A 19,013-nucleotide genomic window follows, 5' to 3' on the forward strand; every position below is an offset into this window, starting at 1 on the left:
TCCCCTCAGCCTCCTCCGCTCCAGAGAGAACAGCCCTAGCTCCCTCAACCTTTCCTCATAAGACCTCCCCTCCAAACCAGGCAGCATCCTGGTAAATCTCCTCTGCACTCTTTCCAGCGCTTCCACATCCTTCTTATAGTGAGGTGACCAGAACTGCACACAATATTCCAAATGTGGTCTCACCAAGGTCCTGTACAGTTGCAGCATAACCCCACGGCTCTTAAACTCCAACCCCGTTAATAAAAGCTAACACACTATAGGCCTTCTTCACAGCTCTATCCACTTGAGTGGCAACCTTTAGAGATCTGTGGATATGGACCCCAAGATCTCTCTGTTCCTCCACAGTCTTCAGAACCCTACCTTTGACCCTGTAATCCACATTTAAATTAGTCCTACCAAAATGAATCACCTCACATTTATCAGGGTTAAACTCTATTTGCCATTTTTCAGCCCAGCTTTGTATCCTATCTATGTCTCTTTGCAGCCTACAACAGCCCTCCACCTCATCCACTACTCCACCAATCTTGGTGTCATCAGCAAATTTACTGATCCACCCTTCCCGCCCCCTCCTCTAAGTCATTAATAAAAATCACAAAGAGCAGAGGACCAAGCACTGACCCCTGTGGCACTCCGCTAGCAACCTGCCTCCAATCCGAAAATTTTCCATCCACCACCACCCTCTGTCTTCGATCAGACAGCCAGTTACCTATCCAATCGGCCAACTTTCCCTCTATCCCACACCTCCTCACTTTCATCATAAGTGTTATCTGCAGTTATCACCTGCAGTGATAACATTTTCTTTGTTCTAAATTCTCCCTCAGTGTACCCGAACAGGCGCCGGAGTGTGGCGACTAGGGGATTTTCACAGCGCAATGTGAATGTTAGGTGACTTGTGACACTAATAAATAAACTTTACTTATTTAACTATAATGCATTATGAGCATTAAATTCACTAAATTATCTATTTGTCATTAATTTATGAATTTATTCATCCCTTTGTGAACAGTCAGTGGAGTCAGCCTTTAAGAACTTAATCAATTTTTAATTCTTGCATTAATCATAGAAATTTCACAACACAGAGGCCACTTAGCCCATTGCGTCTGCGCCAGCAGTTTGCAGCAACTTAGCTGCCAGACAAAAATGGAAATGAGTTGTGCGGGTATTTTCTTTTCAAATTACTTTGCTTCTGTGAAAGTGTCTTTAAAACCTTCCTCCATTGTCAATGCAGGAACTTTGCGCTCTACTCTCTGAGATCAACATTATGTTTTCGTTATTAGCCTCGAGTACTTTGGTCATGGAGGGGTTCTCAGTATTTCATAAAATGACCCCATATGTTTGTGCTGTTGTTCTTCCCCTTTTCCCAGCCCCTCTGTCTCCTTGGCATAGACACTTTGCTGAGATATTTTGCAGTTTCGGACAGATCTGACGGTGCCCCATCCAAATGGGTATTTTCACACATTGAGCGACAAACAATTTAAATGAATCAGAACATGTTCACCAAAAAGCCACAAATGTCTTTTTCTGGCAAGAACCGAGAGCATCAACAGGATGAACCTTGGCCAATTTTCCCTCAGCCACTGAAACATATCTCTAGCTGAGATCAACTAACTCAGTTTTTTTTTAAAAAAGATGAGATGTGGGTGTCGCTGACAATGCCAGTATTTGTTGCCTTTCTTGAATTGTCCTTGAACTGAGAGCAGATAAGAGACAACCACATTGCTGTCGGTCTGTGGCCACATGTAGGCTGGGCCAGACCAGCTGATTTCCTTCCCTAAAGTGCATTAGTGAACTAGATGGGTTTAATGATAATCAATGATAGTTTCATGGCCACCTTTCCCGAGACTAGTTTTCAATTTTTATTAATTGGATTTAAATCCCACCAACTGCTGTGGGATCTGAAACCATAGATTAGTCTGGCTTTCTGGTCCAGTAACATTACCACTAGGCCACTATCTTCCCATGTAGCAGTTGGGGTTTGAGGCATCTTCCTAATCTGTACTGATAAACTGGTCAGTGACTTAATCAAGTAAATCACCAGAGAAGCCAGTTTGACAGATTTTAATGGGAGCCAGCAGTTCAGACTAATACTGGAGTTTATCCAAACGTAAATCAGCATCAGCTATTTGAGTACATAGCTTAGGCAATACGAGAGCTTTTGCCATCGAATACCTCCAGGTTTGCTCTCTGGCCACTCCAAAATCCCAGCCCAATGAAAGATAATAATAGCACAAATTATGAGTTAAAAGTAAAAAGGAAAGAAATAAAAGTGCTTCTTTACAAAAACACTATTTTGTGACTCTGAGGAGTCCAACAACAACCATGAATATCTTCATTTGGTTAGCCTGAAGGAATTGTATGTGAACATTTCATGCCTTCCAGAAACATGTAGTTTGGGCTGGGCTTTGGGGCGGGGTTAGTCTGGTGTGCAACGAGTTCTGGCTTGCACCATTGCTTTTACAATAACACTGGTACAAATGAGCACCTTCCACCAGAAATAGAACCAGTTCCTCTTTGAATCTAGTTTAAGTTTTTTTTAAAAAGGCAAACAGATAATTGAGTAAAACGATTTTTTGTCAAACCACTCGCACTACTCAAACACCCAGCACCCTAGACTTTTCATGTTGTGCAGTTATAAATAATAAGGCTATCTGAAAACTTCAGGGTGAATTTCAAATGGATAAAAGACATCCCTGTTTTAGTGTCTAATGAGGAGACATGACTGCCAGGAACAAATTTCATTAATGTCCACATGGGAAAAAAAATCAATGCTATTGCCCCAAAGAAATATTCAGGGACTGATGAGCTAAACTATGTGACAATTCATCAATTAGTAGAACCCTAGATTCAAGTGCCTAAGAGACTAAAGGCATAAAGACATGGTATACCAAACTTCCTATATAACACACAAAATCAAGGCTAAGAAGCTGGCTCCCGAACCAGAAGTAAACACAGTCTATATCCAGCCAGGCACTCTGGTACCATAGCTTCTTGAGGTGATGTTAAATGCAACATAATGGGGAGAAACAAATGGGTTGGGATGGTAGGTGCTGTCAAAATAAATCCAATAACAAAGTGAAAGCAATTTGTCTATAATAAAAATAGTAGATAATGTTGTCCAACACAATAGTGAATTAATCTGATAGCAGAACAAATCTGCATTAAATCCACATATTACTAATAACTATAACTAGGGTTTCTGACATTAACTTCCATTTTTTGAAGCTTATCCAAGTTGCTACCTAAAGCGTTGCTAACTTGCTCGTAAACCCACCTGAAACTGTGGCATTGTAGGCAATGGTGGTGGTATCAACTTCTTCTTCTTCTCGTCTGCCTTTTCAGAATCTGGTTTCTTTGCTGTGAACATGCATGAGATAAGCACATTGAAGTAACTAGAGCTCTTCAGAATATTAAGCATCAATTATACTGAAGTTCATGTTTCAAAGCAAAAAATGTTCTTGTAAACTTAAAAGAGAAGTTAAGTTCACCAATTAAGGCAACTATTATACAAACATTAAATGCAGGGACCAGTGTTGTGTGAGGAATTACGGTGGCAAGTTGCAGCATTTACCTTGATAAATTATACAGATATATGTGTATTAATAAAAGCAAATTACTGCGGATGCTTTTTATACAGAAAATGCCGGTAAAACTCAGATCTGGCAGCATCTGTGGAGAGGGAAACAGCATTATAAGGACTCGAAATGTTAAATATTTCTTTCCCAACAGATGCTGTCAGACCTGTTGAGTTTTTCCAGTCTTTTCTGTTTATATTTTGTTATATTATAGCCTTTCGTCTCTTACAAACTAATGCTGAAAATAAAACTGTCAAGGCACATATATTGGCTTCACATCATGTCACAAATATGAAATGTTTTTGATAATTCATTTCCAGATATTGCAGTTAAACCATTAAAAAAAAATTATTTGATGAACAGACGATGATTAATTGGGTTGCAATTCACTGCCACCAATTATCCTACTTCAGTGATATTCTAATGTCAATTCCTTTTTCTTTCAACTAGTTTCACCAGCTCCTCAGAGACCAGTTGCCTCGCTGAAGTGACTATTCCTGTATTTGAATACAGACACAGGATTGACAGGCTATTTGACTGTGGAGAACATGGATGTCAAGAGCAATCAGATATACCACATACATGTGCTATCAACTAGTGGTGAATTAGTAACAGAAAACCTAGCTGATTTTTCCAAGCTTTACATCAGAAGCAGACAGATTGCAGAACCCAACACCCTCATTGTTTTAATTCCTGATTTAGGATGAGTTAGCCAGAGTCCATCTGATGTGCGTGGCTCAGTGATCAAGCATTTATCTACTCAGCACACACAGGCGGCACTAACTTTAGCACAAGTTAGATGGAATATGACAGAATGTGGCTGTGCCTCCCACCATACATCAAAAAAAAAAACAGCTTCACCTTTCTGCAACATCTAATGTGTCAGCCTAACTTTTTACCTCCTTCACTGAAGGTGATAATGTTTTTGCCCATTTGTTGGTCCGTTAACAACTATAATCGGAAAAAAAAATGAATGAAAAGATTACAATTAAACTTGGTCCACAGGTGGGATATGGTCCAAGGGGCAGCACAGTGGCAGAGTGGCTAGCACTGCTGCCTCACAGCACCAGGGACCTGGATTCAATTTCCGGCTTGGGTCACTGTGTGGAGTTTGCACGTTCTCCCCGTGTCTGCGTGGGTTTCCCCCAGGTGCTCCGGTTTCCTCCCACAGTCCAAAGCTGTGCTGGTTAGGTTGATTGGCCATGCAAAATTGCCCCTTGTCAGGGGGACTAGTTAGGGTAAATGCATGGGATTGTCGGTGCAGACTCGATAGGCCGAATGGCCTCTTTCTGCACTGTAGGATTCTATGATTCTATGAAGAATTGATTAGTTTTTGGAAAAGATATTCATCCAGACCCTGGAATTTTTAAAGGATCCATTAACATTGGGGAATAGGGAAAACTTAAAATGTTATGGGTTGATTTATTTAGAATTCTGATGATTGTTTTAAAATGTGCGGATCATTTCAGCTGCTGTGATGGAATTTATTACAGCTGTCAAAAGTGAGCAGGGTTTTTCAGAGTAGGTTGTTGGATATGGATTGGCTTCAAATCTCTGCAGCGATGCAGCGAGATTTAAGCTCTTGATAAAAATATTTTTTTTTTGCAGATTTGTAGTTTCAGAACATCAACCAAGCAGGGAAAAGGTCCAAACAAGAACTGCATAACTGTAATAACATTGAGTTAACTCAGTGTGGTGGAGGTATGTGCCAAATGTCCTCAGCTAATTCTGTGTTCACCAACTCATGACTTTTCAATGCATTAAGTGGGGAGTGGGTGAAGTTATTAGGATGGTGACTCACAAATGACATACGCCTGTGTTTATCCTTTCACTGGTTACACTTTGCTTTATTTCCATTGGTCCGCAATTATCAACAAGTGTATATAAACGTAGGAGATTAATTCAAAGTACAATATAGACTGCCTCAAAATAAATGACTGTTGTACCTTCATCAATCTAGTTATTCAAAAGAAAAAGATGATAAGATAAAAATATTAAAAGTTATGGGGGGAAAAAAAAGCAAAGAAATGGCCCGAATACTCTGCCAAATTTTCTATAATTTAATGGGCACTATATCTCCCTTAACATATGCATCTCACAGCTACATTCAGTCTGGTTCGTGGTTACATTACATATAATCACTCGGATCTGTGCGTCTGTACCATGGATATATGGCGACGCAAATTTCAATAATATTCTGATTTATGCAAGTCCTGGAGGAGTTCGACTCAGTGAAAGTAGTTTCAGATTTTGGGCAATTCTTGGGCTTGGCAGTGTTTGTAGGAGATTTATTCTGAGTGTGCAACTTGCCAAAATCTTCCTTTTACACCCAGTCAGAAAAATCCTCCGTTCAAACGTATTGAAGTAGACAAACCTTCTCTAGGGTGCCCATAGATCTATTCTTGCTGTAGGCATATAATCTGCCCATCATGCACAGAAACAAAGCTGCTACCACTGGCTTTGTTCAAAAGGTTAACAGCATATTCCTTCAGTTGGTCCTAATAGGTAGAATACACACTGCACTTAAACAGTCCACGCTTGCAAAACCAAAAAAATAAAACATCTATTGTCAGATGTGACTCTGTGACTGGGCAGAACCACACTTGCGGAACAACTCCAAGTGCAATAGATAATTAGTTGGGATCATAATGTGGCTCATTTACGATTGCTAGAAGCAACATACATTCATATGCTGGTACCTGTTGTCTGCAAACAAAAGGATAGGTTCCAATCTTGCACCTTGTTTGAATAGTCCAGGAACTTGGGGAGCTTATTGTTCCCCATTGCTTTTTCCATGGCAAATCAGAGTCAACTTGTTAACTAATCAGTACTCTCTTCTCATGCAGTGTAAATTGTGATCATTTGAAGTTTGGCATTCTTGCATTGCCACTGATAAGTGCAAGATGAAAAGCTTCCACAACATGGCTCTTCAGAAATGTTCAAGTTCTGTTCTACAAAATAACTATTTTGCTTTGGTAATTTTTATTGTTGTGCAATCAGAAATAGGCATCCGATCCCAAGTTTCAAAAATTAGGATTCCGTGTGCGTCAAGAGCAGGAAACAAAATAGAATAAAATTTGAAAACTAGCTTCACTGGTACACATGTCACACAATTTACCGGGTTACACAATTATTAGGCAACAAGCAGTTTGTAATTGACACCGTATTTAAAATATTTTTGCAAATGTTGCAGACAAGCAGGCACATATTAATTTAATTGAGAAAGTATCTCTCAGACTCAAAAGATCTTTGATTAACACAACTGAGATACACTGAGTGCAAAGTTCCAAATTGTCTCCCTGTATGTTGATGCAGATTTGTTTCTGTCTGCTTCATTTATTCCCTTATCAGGCCATCTAGAGCAAAACAGGGGTGTTTAACCTGTGAGCTTTGGAAAAGAATTCCAGGACAGGACATTCAGATCTTTGATGTGCCCAGGGACATGACTTTTCCTGTCAAAACCCGAATCAAGCCTAACTCTGAAAAACCCAAGGGGAAAACACTGAAATAACAACTCTGCATTCGTTGTGATTAAAACAAAAATTTTAACAATTAACCATGCTTCAGATCTTTGCCTGATGTATCCAGGGATGTCTGCATTTTCCACATAGCAGTGTTGGCTTCACTAAGCTGCAACTGTACTAGCAACTGGCTCTTTCAGGTGTACTTGAACCTCTAAGTTACACAAGATTAATGTTCCCTTCAAAATCTACTTGTTGTCCACAACACCTTTAAACCTCTTTTAAATCGTGCATGTGTGCAAACATGGAACAAGGCTTGCACAGATTCCTATGCAGCTGCACACGCACACATTGTACCGCAGGAGTGCTGCTTGAGACTCAACATTCAAAGTAAAGGTAATTAAGGTCAAAAGCAACATTAAAACGCCTCCCTTTGCTACCTCAAATGAATAAATATGTAACTGCAAGTGTGTCCAAATTTTTCTATTCATGCACAGCATTAGTGTCCAATGAAGCTTGGGGTCATGCATGACCTGAAAGACAAATTTCAAAAACTAGTTCAATAAGATTGTTAGTGATTTAAAAAGTGTGGCTCTGTCAGTCAGTCTTAGACAAGAACAACTTGCTCTTGCACATCCAATTATTGTGACCCTGAAGGAGAGAATAACCATTTTTACAAATACCGGAGATACAAAGATGACTCCATCTGCTGGAAAACAACAAAAGCACAACTGAAATGTTTCTCTATTAACACCTGCTATATTACTGCCATTGCTAAGTAACAAGCCTGCCATTCAAATTCAAAATAGTCTATGTTCCAATTGTGCTCGATGACTTCCACTGAATATCTGTGCATTGTGGGATTTATTTTACTGTAACTTCCAACAACTTAAGGACCTTCTGCATCAATCCATCGTGATAAAATTGGAATCACTGTGTAACCTAAGCAAGCAAACATTTACTGACAGTCCAGAAACACATTAATAGATACAAATTGTTTCTTGAATCCACAAAGACTTAAATTACAAACTGTAGGCAGTCTTCAATGCACCAAGACAGTTGACAACATAAGGCATTGAGGCTGGTTCTATTCTAATTGGAGTTTAGAAGAATGAGAGGCGATCTTATTGAAGGAGTTTGACAGGGGAGGAAGTTGCCTCTCACTGAATATAGGGTAAGCATGAAACAATACGGGTAAGCAACAAATTTTGTGTTGAATATCTCTTTATCCAGCATGCACAGCAGCTGACAAACCCCTCTATCTTCGAGACTGAAAGGTTGCATTGCTGTCTGAGGAATAGAAGGATTTGTCTGCAGTTCTGGATGCTATGTAAAGAGATCAACATTCCACGGCAGCCAGAAACTGTCAGTCCAGGGATTTAGGGGTTGCAGCGGCTGAAATTGTGGAGGGGCAGAGATGGGGACTAGGTGTTTGGGTGGAGAAAGAGATAGAATGGTTTCCACTTTTCTCATGCCCGCTTCCCCTCTTCACCTACTCCTGGCTGCCTGATTGTTGGAAGTTCTCAGCTGCTGATGTGCAACCATAAATGAAGATTCTCAACTGCATGGCAGCCAAACTATATATACAGTAAATACAATAGCCTGTCTGACACAATCAGATGCAGTCAGAACAGCTTATTATCGAACCACCAGTAGAAAGGGTTGGGAGCCGATGCCTGTGAAACGTTAGAGATGCAAATGGTTTTGAGACAAGGATAAAAGAGAAGGTCTGCGATAGGGTGAAAGTAGTGAGAGACTGAAAGACAATAGAGTTAGTCTTCCAGGGCAAAAGGGAACAGTGATGTCACAAGAAAAAAAACAAAACAAGTGCCTAGCGCCTTGCTGACTAAAGCAAAGGAAAGAAAATGGAACAGAGATTAGTTTAAAATTTATTGAAAATGTCAAGTTTTAAATGTTGCTCCTCAAGCTTACCTTGAACTTCACTAGAACATTGCAGTTATCCTCGGCCTACTGAGGATTGAGGTTTAAGGATTTTCTTTCCCAAAATCTTCCTCCTTGATCTCAACACTTGCACCTCCATAAACTCCAACTTAATGCTGAAATCTGCAGCTCAAGTCCGCTACTGAACAAAATCCTACATTCACCAAGTTTTCTTGTGCATTATATATCTAAGCTGCAATAAGATAATTTTAAGACCTCCACTCACATTTTCTAATCCTAGCTAGAGAATTTACCTCAAACATACATTCTAACCCAAATGGCTCATGTTTGGAACTCCAGAATATTGCTCATTACCTTTGGATTCTACCAAAGGCCAATATTATTGCTATTAAAATGCTGCTCTCTTGCAGAATTTCTTAAAAGCTTTACACTTTGATTCTCTCTTTCTAACTTCAAAAGTTCTGTCTAAAGCTTCCTCTTTGCCCTATTCAGTAACCAACTCCACCACTCCCCTTCCAAATCCCATTACTCTCTTCGCAGAGCCCATGTCGCCTCTGCACTCACACTTGAGTACTATGTTAATACAAGTATTTATTTCACAGGTACAAAAAGAACGCAGCCCTGTTAGTACCAAAAGGTAGAAAGCAGGACCAAATGATCAACTACAAATCTGGGAATTTTATGATACAAAACATCAGGACAGAGTAAGTATTTAGGAAGTTCTAAGATAATCAGGCTTTCGGTTTGGTTCTTTGAAAATTAGGCATTACATTTTTGGGTTATGCTTGTAGAAGGAACACAAAGTTAGCATGCAGTTGCAGCAAGCAAATAGAATGGCAAATGGCATGTTGGTTTTTACTGCAAGAGGATTGGTGCCCAGGAATGAAGAAGTCTTACTACAGTCACACAGTTTTTTTTGAAAAGAGACCTCATCTGGAATACTGAGAGAGATTTTGGCCTCTAAATTTAAAAAAGGATATATTTGTACAGCTTGGTCTCTGTGATGAGGGGCTGTCCTATGAAGAGAGATGAACAAACTGGGTCTATTTTCACTGGAGTTAAGAAGAATGAGTGGAAATCTCACTGAAACCTACAAAATTCTGAAGGGGCTTGATAGGATAGAGTGGCAGGGAACAGGTTCATGATCAGGGGCCAATATTTGGGTCTGAGAAAGGGAGAAATTTCTTCACTCAAAGGGTTTGGAATCTTTGGAATTCAATACACCGAAGCTTGTGAGCACTCAATCATTAAATACATTCAAGGCTGGGATAGATGGATTTTTGAGGTTTTGGGGAACTAAGGGATATGGGCAACGGGCAGGAAAATGGAGTTAATAGGATCACGTATTGAATGGCACAGCCGACTCATATGCGCCACTTGGTCTACTCCTGCTTCTATATTTTGTGTTCCTGTATTTGTTTGGGTTCAGCATCACCAGCTATAGCTTGTCCCCTATAATCCAGAGCGAGCATTCCCTGCCCAATATCTTGGCAGATACGAGCACAACTCTGGATAATAAGAGAACACTTACTCTGTAAACCAGAATGCATCATGTGTTACCAGCTGATTTTCCACTCTTTGAAAAGCAGATTGAATAACACACACTTTTACAGCTAGATTTCAGCTTCAAACCAATAAGCAATTTGATTTTTTCATATACAGATAACTAAACATTAAAGAATGTTAGTGAAAACATCAATTTCTACACTCTGCTGTAGCAAATAAGCATGGCATTTTCTCTTAAAATCGAGAAATTTGGTTGTTGCAGCTTCAATTTAACCCATCTTGCATGATGGCCTTGCACCAAAACTAAAGGAAAACAGAGGTCCCTAGTCATTGTTGCAAAATCATGCATAACCTATCAACTTACACAAAGCACAATACTAGATCACTAGCTTCTTGCAATGATCCCACATCAACATTGAAATCTCAGCCAGTCTTGATGATAACAATGTGATAGACCTAATGAATTAAATAATTAGCATTCAAGATAACCATTTGTGGCAAAATAGCTCATGGCTGACTCAAAGCAAGTCTCGCTGAGATATATCTCTGGTGAGAATTTCACCTCTAGCACTATGTAAGGTACAAGCTAAAATAACAGTATTCGGAAAGAACAAATATTAAAAACAAACATCATTCAACAACACTACAAAATTATTTTTTCAGGACAAGTTCTGCTCAAATGTTCTTAATCACATTGCCATTGACCCCCTTTCTACACTTGATTGAACAAGGTGCAACTTTTAATAGGATTTCTAACAGCAATATGGGAGTAAGTTAAAATTCTCACTGATTTCAATGACTGTCAACACAGTGGTTGAGGTACCACAACGGAGCCTGTGACTCAGCGCAGGTTGCAACATCACGATTCCCGCACTAAACTGCTAGTCAGCTTCAGAGGGTAACTTCTGAGTTAATTGTCAAATCACTGCCCACCCACCCCAAATGCAGCCCTTTGTATCCAATTAATAACTTGGACAAGTTTATTTATTGTCTCAAATACCAAATTCCAAAGATGTGCGGGTTAGGTTGATTGGCCGTGCTAAAATTGCCCCTTAGTGTCCTGAGGTGTGTAGGTTAGGGGGATTAGTGGGTAAAATATGTAGGGATATGGGGGTAGGGCCTGGGTAGGATTGTGGTTGGTGCAGACTCGATGGGCCAAATGGCCTCTTTCTGTACTGCAGGGTTTCTATGATTTCTATGATACGATTACATTAACACTGCAATGAAGTTACTGTGAAAATCCCCTAATGGGAAGCGAATGTACTATTGCCAAGTTTGCGGATGACACAAGAATAGCTGGGAAGACAAGTAGTGAGGATGACAGTCTACAAGTGAGGTACAGACAGGTTAAGTGAGTGGGTAAAAACTTGCAGATGGAATATAATGTAGGAAAATGTGAAGTTATGTACTTTGGTAGGAAGAATAAAGGAGCTAAATATTATTGAAATGGAGGGATTTAGTGGTCCTCGTGCATAAATCACAAAAAGCTAGCATGCAAGTTCAGCAGGTAATTGGGAAGGAAAATGAAATGGTCTCCTTTCTTTCAAAAGGAATGGAACATAAAAATAGGGAAGTCTTGCTAAAACTATACAAGGCACTATTTAGACTACACCTGGAATAATGTGAATTGTTTTGATCCTCTTATCTAAGGAAAGTTATACTGGTATTGGGGGCAGTCCAGAGAAGGTTCACTAGGTTGATCCCGGGATGGAGAGATTTTCTTGCGAGGAGAGGATGAGTTGGTTGGGCCTCTAGTCATTGGAATTTAGAAGAAAGAGAGGCAACCTTATTGAGACATATAGGATTCTCAGGGGACTTGACAAGGTAGATGCTGAAAGGCTGTTCCCCTTGTGGAGTGTCTAGGACCAGAGGACAGAATATCAAGAGTAAGGGGTTGCCCATTTAAGACCAAGATGAGAAGGAATTTCTTCTGAGGGTAGTGAATTTGTAGAATTCTTTATTGCAGAGAGCTGTAGGGGCTGGGTCATTAAGTATACTCAAGGCCGGGATAGGCAGATTTTTAATCAGTATGGGAATCAAAGGATATGGGGATAAGGCGGGAAAGTGGAGTTGAGGATTATATCAGATCAGTCATGATCCCATTGAATGACAGAGCAGACTCGATGGGCCAAATGGGCTACTTCTGCTCCTATGTCTTGTGGCCTAAGGTGCTAGTTTGTGGAGTGCACAATGTGAAATCTTCAGCAACCAACCTGTTTGGTTAAAGCTTGTGATCCTTCTGTTGAGAAAGCAATGTTGGTCTTAGGTACATTACATACTGTTTCTAGCAATTATTACTCCAAATTGCAAACTCAATACAGATATAAAGTACATTTTTGTCACGCAAGGTCATTCCCAATAAACTGAACAAAGCCATTTGAGTTACTGTGATGGTGATTAAACAACTATCAATAGATGTCGTATCAGATTCTCAGCATACATTTGATGAATCTTCTCGTGAGCTTACCAGCTAATACTGAGATACAGAACATTAAAATGCAACAGTATATGGATCTGGAACTGTTTAAGGTTGGAGGCCAAGTTGGGCTTAAAAAAATACTTTCTTGGATTGAGGTAATGTTCCCCGGAATCAGCAATGATATACCAGATGCTCTCTCACATCTTATTTATTAATGCATATAAAAATGGATTATGAAATAGGGGGAAGGCTATCAAAGTTTACAGATATATTAAGCTAGGAGTTAGTGAATATGGAGGAACAAACTCGCAAGGAAGTTACAGAGAGGTACAGGAATTAGAACATTAAAATGTGAACTTTTAATTAGTGTAAAGACTAGGATGTCAGAAGTGTAAAGAGCAGAGAGGGCAAGAGTTCATTCAGGAATTTTTTCTGCAGTGCAATGAGAAAGGAGGCACTGCCACACCTGGTTCTCGCCAAGTGGATCAAGTGTCAGCAGCAGAGCACGTTGGGGACAGTGATCATTGCATCATAAGGTTTAGATTAGTTGTGGAAAAGGTCAAGAAACAATCCAGAATAAGAATGATTAACTGTGGGGAAAGCCAACTTCAATGGGATGATAATGGATCAGATCCCAGTTGATCTAGGATAAAGATTGGCAAGTAAAATGGCATCTAAACCACAGGCTGTCTTCAGAGAGATAATTTGGGAACAGACAAAGTATATTGCCACCAAGTAGAAAGACAGAGCCAACAAATCCAGAGCTCAAAGGACGACAGAAGAGATAGAAATATAAAAGGTATACTTACAATAGATGTCAGGGTAGACAATAGAACTGAGAACCAAGCTGAATATAGAAGGTTCAGAGGGGAAGTAAAAACAAATGAGAGAAGTGAAGAGAGTAAGAGAAGAGACTAGCAGTTAATATGAAAAGAAGTCCAAAAGTCTTCTATAAGCATATAAATAGCAAAACAGCAGTAAGAGTGTAGTGGGGTCAATTAGGGACAAAAAAGGGGATTTATGCATGAAGGCAAGAGGCACAGTCAGGTATTAAACACATTGGGCAGGATTTTATGGCTTTGCTCAGGTGAGAGCAGAAATTCCCACCTGAGGTCAATGGAAATTTCCGTTGTTGGACCCTCGCCCGTGCTGATTCTTTGGCGGGCGAGGTGGTAGAGTTCCGGCCTTTGTATTTGTCTTTACCGAGGAACAAAATCTTGCAGAGGTCATGGTGAAAGAGGTGGTAATTCAGACAGTCGCAGGGTTTAACATTGATAAACAGATGATATTAAATGAGGTGTCTGTACTTAAAATTGATAAGACACCAGGACTGGATGAGATGCATCCAAGAATACTCAGGCAAATGAGAATGGATAACACAGTCCACAGTGGCCATCATTATCCAGTTTTCCTTAAGACTCAGGAATTGTGCCCAAGAACTGGAAAAATTACAAATATTACATTCTTGTTTAAAATGGTGTAGAAAAGCCCAGCACCTACTGGTCAGTGTAATCTCAGTGGTGGGGAAGCTTCTAGAAATGATCACTTGGGCAAATGTGTGTTAAGGAAAGTCAGCATGGATTTATTAAGAGCAAATCATACTTGTTTTTTTGATGAGGCAACAAAGAAGGTTGATGAGGATAATGCTGTTGATGTGATGTGCATGAACTTCAGTAAGACAGCTGAAGAAGTGCCACTCAACAGACTTGTGAGCAATGTTATAACTCATGGAATAAAAGGGACAATAACACATGGTTACAAAGTTGGCTGGAAACAGAGTGGCGGCTAATGGATGTTTTTGCAGATTAGAGGAAGATTTGCAGGGGCACTCCCAGGACTCAGTGTCGAGGCCTTTGCTCTTCCTACGGTATAGACAATGGGTGTACAGGACAATTTCAAAATCTGCAGACAATACGAAAATTGGAAGCATTGTGAACTGTGAAGAGGATAGTGCAGAATTTCAAAATGACAGGCAGACTGGTGGAATAAGAAGACAGGTGTAGATAAAGTTTAATGCAGAGAAGAATGGAGTAATTCATTGTGGTAGGAAGAATGAGGAGACACAATATAAAATTAAGAGTACAATTCTAAATGGGGTGCAGAAGGACCTGGGTGAACATGTGCATAAATCACTACAGGACAGGTTGAGAGCACAATTAATAAAGCATGCAGCATCCTAGGCTTTATTAACAGAGGCAGGTATAAAAGCAAGATTATATTAAACTTGTCAGGAATGCTGATGCAGCCTCAACTGGTTTATTGCACCTTCAAGAAAGAGGTGAAAAGATTAAAAAGAATAAGAAAAGATTTACAAAAACTGTCCCAGGGATGAGGACAGTTGAGTGGCGATTTGATGGAAGTATTCAAAATTGAGAGGGTGGTCTGGACAGAGTAGGTAGATATGTTCCCACTGGCGGTAGGATTGGGAACAAAGAAACAGATTTAAGGCAATGGCAAAGAATCAATGCTGACATGAGGAAAAACACTCATGGGGAGAGCAGTTAGTATCTGGAATACAATGCCTTAGAGTATGGTGGAGTCAGGTTCAGTCGAAGCATTCGAGAGGGAACAATAATGTGCAGGGCTACAGGGGGAAGGCAGGGTGCGAGACTGGGTAAATTGCTCCCAAGGAGAGCCGGCACAGACACGACTGGCTGAACAGCCTCCTTCTGTGCTGTAATAATGATTGTGAAGGAGAGTGCAACCAAATTATGCAAGTGGCAAAATAATGGCAGATGCAATTTTTATAACAAATTGAGACACTAAACCTATAAGCTTACTAGACAGAATGTGGCTAATAAAGATATTTGAGGTCATCCAAGCTTGGGTCTCCACTAGAAGTAATCCAAAATAATTAAGTCCAAAAAAAATCAAGACTGAAAATAAAGTGGAGCTGGCCAGCAAACATAACCATTCATTCGGATCACATGTGGGATGGAATAACTTGGTTATGAAGATGCACTAAAGTTGAACTAATCAACCTGGAGACAAGATTGAAGATTAACATTTCTTCCGAGCCAAAAGGTGGCTCATCCCACAAGATACCATTTCTTTAGCACTGCACTTAGACATCACCCCAGATATGCTTCCGACTCCATTATAGAACTTAGGACCTCCTGACTCAGAAGAATTCTACAACATTGGCATTTCGTTAAAAAGTAAATCCGTAAAAATCTTCAACAGGTTGCTCTAATGCAAAATGCAGTGCAACCGAGGGTCAGAGATGCAAAATAAATTGATAAACTTTAAAATTGAGATACAATATGTATTGGGGAAGCAAGGATATTAAAGGCATGGAGTAAAGACAAGAAACCGAGGTTAAAAAATACCAACACACAAACAAAAACAGAAAATGCTGGAAAATCTCAGGAGGTCTGACAGCATCTGAGGAGAGAGCTAATGCTTCGAGTCTACATGACTCTTCAAAGGGTCACCCTGACCCAGTGTTGGCTCTATTCTCTCTCCACAAATGCTGTCAGACCTGAGATTTTCCAGCACTTGCTGATTTAGTTTCAGATTCCAGGTTCCGCAGTGGTTTGTTTTTATCTTAAAAAAATACAGCTGCCATGCCAAACAAAATAGCAAAGGAGACAGCTTGGACTGAATAGACTATTTGTGTGTCCATAAATATGGCTAGAATTTGTTACAGCTGTTTAAGTGCCAATTTGTTTTCCTTTACAAATGTGTCTCTTTTCTGAAGGTGACACTTGTGCCGAGTTAATATTCCACAGGTGTCAGCAAATCTCTGGCATCTCATCCAAGTGGCTGTGCCTTGGACCTTTATGGCTTCATCATCCAATACACTTAGTGTTTGACGCCATCTCCAAATTCTATTAAAGTGAATCTTTTATTTTTGTGAGCGTAAATCTTCAAGCAATCCGAAGGATTCCCAAGTGATATTTCGCACTGCTTTATAACTGTCGCCAGCCAGACCCTCTTATCGAGGAATATACAAGAGATACCCACCTTCTGAACACAAATGAAAATGTCTAGATCCACATGAGAGTGTGTTCACGGGTAAATATAAACTCACAATAGCAATGGCTTTTGCTGAACCTCTTCATGGTTCTAGCCAAGTCAACCACTTTTAAACCGATTACACAATTACAGTATTTACATATCCTACATCAAATGTAGAAAAACATCCCGACATTACATCTATAAGCACATCAAACACTTGTTCAATGTGCTCCATGGTGATAAACTGGAACCAGCAAAATGATGCGCTTGCAGCTGTCACTTATAGTAGTTCATTGAATAAACACATTCAAGAGGTCAAATGCCTGTTTTCTATTGGTGTGACATGGACGAATGAAACAGACGTGGGTTATAACAATGAATCCCGGGCACACCATGCCAAATATTAAAGATATTGAACATAAAAAATTGACTTTTACTTGCTTTACTTATCTTTCCATTTTCCTACAAAATAGAAAACCAGAGAGGCCACTAACCAGACTTGTGCTTTTTGTGTTTTGTTTTCTTTTTCATCAATAGGGATTTCTTCTGGATTCCTGGCTTCCGAATCTTCATTGGATTTTGACAAACCATATCTGGCCTCAACTGTGAAACTTTACTCACAGCATCTTTCAGTTTCTTTTTCTTCTTCTTCTTTTTCTTGACGTGGAGCTTAACTATCTCGAGTTCCTCGATTTTCCCCAAGAAATGCTTTGCAGAAATATTATTTATTTTACCAACCAGACAGCTTACATCCAAATTTTCAGAATGGCTTCCATTAATGAGTGTTTTGCAACTTCTGATTGCCTTCTCAGTCAATGGTTTCACACCCTTTCTTAGTTCGGGGTCATCTGTACAAAATTCCCCATTTTCAGTTATTCTAATTTCTCCTGGGCTAAGAGGCTCCCCATACCCCACAACCTCGCCAGGGCTAGCAGGCTTCACTAAGTTTTCTTTACACGAACCAACATTTTCTTTTTTCACTGCTGAAGTTCTATGGATTTTACATTCACAGTTGAATTTTATTTCATCTTCACCTTCACCTTCTTGAGAAAGAAACTGGGAATCGGATTCCACTTTTAAATAAAAATCCTCCAGGTCACTAGAGTCAAGTCCTTCATTGAACTTTTTAGAATCTGGTGTTGTTTTGGTAGTGGGTTCCTTTTTATTACTTTTTGGGCTCTCATGGTTTTCAGAAGAAAGTCCACTTTTTGTCTCCCCTGATCTCTGTTGTGACATCCTGTGGATTTTGATAGTCGGAATAGGAAATTCAGGGGGCGGAAGAGGAGATTGTTTGTAAATCCGTAGGTCTGCACCACAAAACTGCGGGAAATGGACATAGGCATTCTCATGTGAATCATATCCCAGTATCACTTCCCTGCATTCATGGATTGGCTGCGCCAAAACTGCATCCTGGACCTCTTTCTGAGTTTCATATACATAATCACACAAGCCTTTCAATAACCAAGCTCGTTTGTAAAATGGTAACTGGTGGAAAGCTTTCATTTCCAGAGGGCTAGTTTCCCCCAGAACGCAGAAAAACTGTGGGCTGAGGCCCAGTTTCTCAGCATGTAGGTTATGGTTTTCTGCTTGGCTGACCACAGCATACCAATGAAGTACTCTTCGTTTCAGTGCAGCTTCCCACATTTTGTAGGGCAATGGTGGCTTCCGGTGCAAAGTTGCTCGACGATGGTGAGGGCTCAGTAAAGAAGTCATTATCTTAGCCAGAAAACCACTACACTGGGGCATTAGAAGGCAACGTTCAAGGTCAAAATAGACAATTTCAGGCAAATTAAGGATCTGCTGAGCCAGACACAGAAAATGACCAATGGCAGGAATCTCCCAAAGTGTTTCCATGCGAGTAGGTTCAGCCAGGGCTCGTAGATTCTTCTCCCATTCTTCAATCTCTTTTTGGATAGCTTCTTCTGCCTCTTTCCTCTCCTGTTCACGCAATCTGAAAATACAAAACCACCACATTAGGTCAACAAATGAAGGTACCCACAGTTTGTTGCTTGGTAGTAGAATTTGAAAAAAGAGAGACATGTGCTTGAAGCTTTTCATCTTGCACTCATCAGAACAGAATCAAAAATACCAAAATTCACAAGGAGCAATAATTTACACTGCGCGACTAAAGGATGCCGATTGCTTGGAAGTCTCTGGATGAGGCATTGCCAAGGAGAATGCACCAGAGAATTA

The 19,013-nt window shown here is 40.0% G+C and overlaps 1 protein-coding gene across 3 annotated transcripts in view; it reads right to left on the minus strand.

The window, feature by feature from the left end:
• brd10 (bromodomain containing 10) overlaps nucleotides 1–19,013 on the minus strand; it is a 78,835-nt gene that overhangs the window by 24,842 nt on the left and 34,980 nt on the right. For all 3 annotated transcript variants that reach the window (XM_078214097.1, XM_078214095.1, XM_078214098.1), the window contains exons 3-4: nucleotides 17,315–18,771; nucleotides 3,272–3,354 (exon numbers count right to left, since the gene is read on the minus strand). In XM_078214097.1, the coding sequence (XP_078070223.1) occupies nucleotides 3,272–3,354; nucleotides 17,315–18,771 (1,540 nt within the window). The remainder of the gene's footprint in view (nucleotides 1–3,271; nucleotides 3,355–17,314; nucleotides 18,772–19,013) is intronic.

Source organism: Mustelus asterias, chromosome 6, assembly GCF_964213995.1.
Source record: "Mustelus asterias chromosome 6, sMusAst1.hap1.1, whole genome shotgun sequence".
Taxonomy (NCBI): Eukaryota; Metazoa; Chordata; class Chondrichthyes; order Carcharhiniformes; family Triakidae; genus Mustelus; species Mustelus asterias.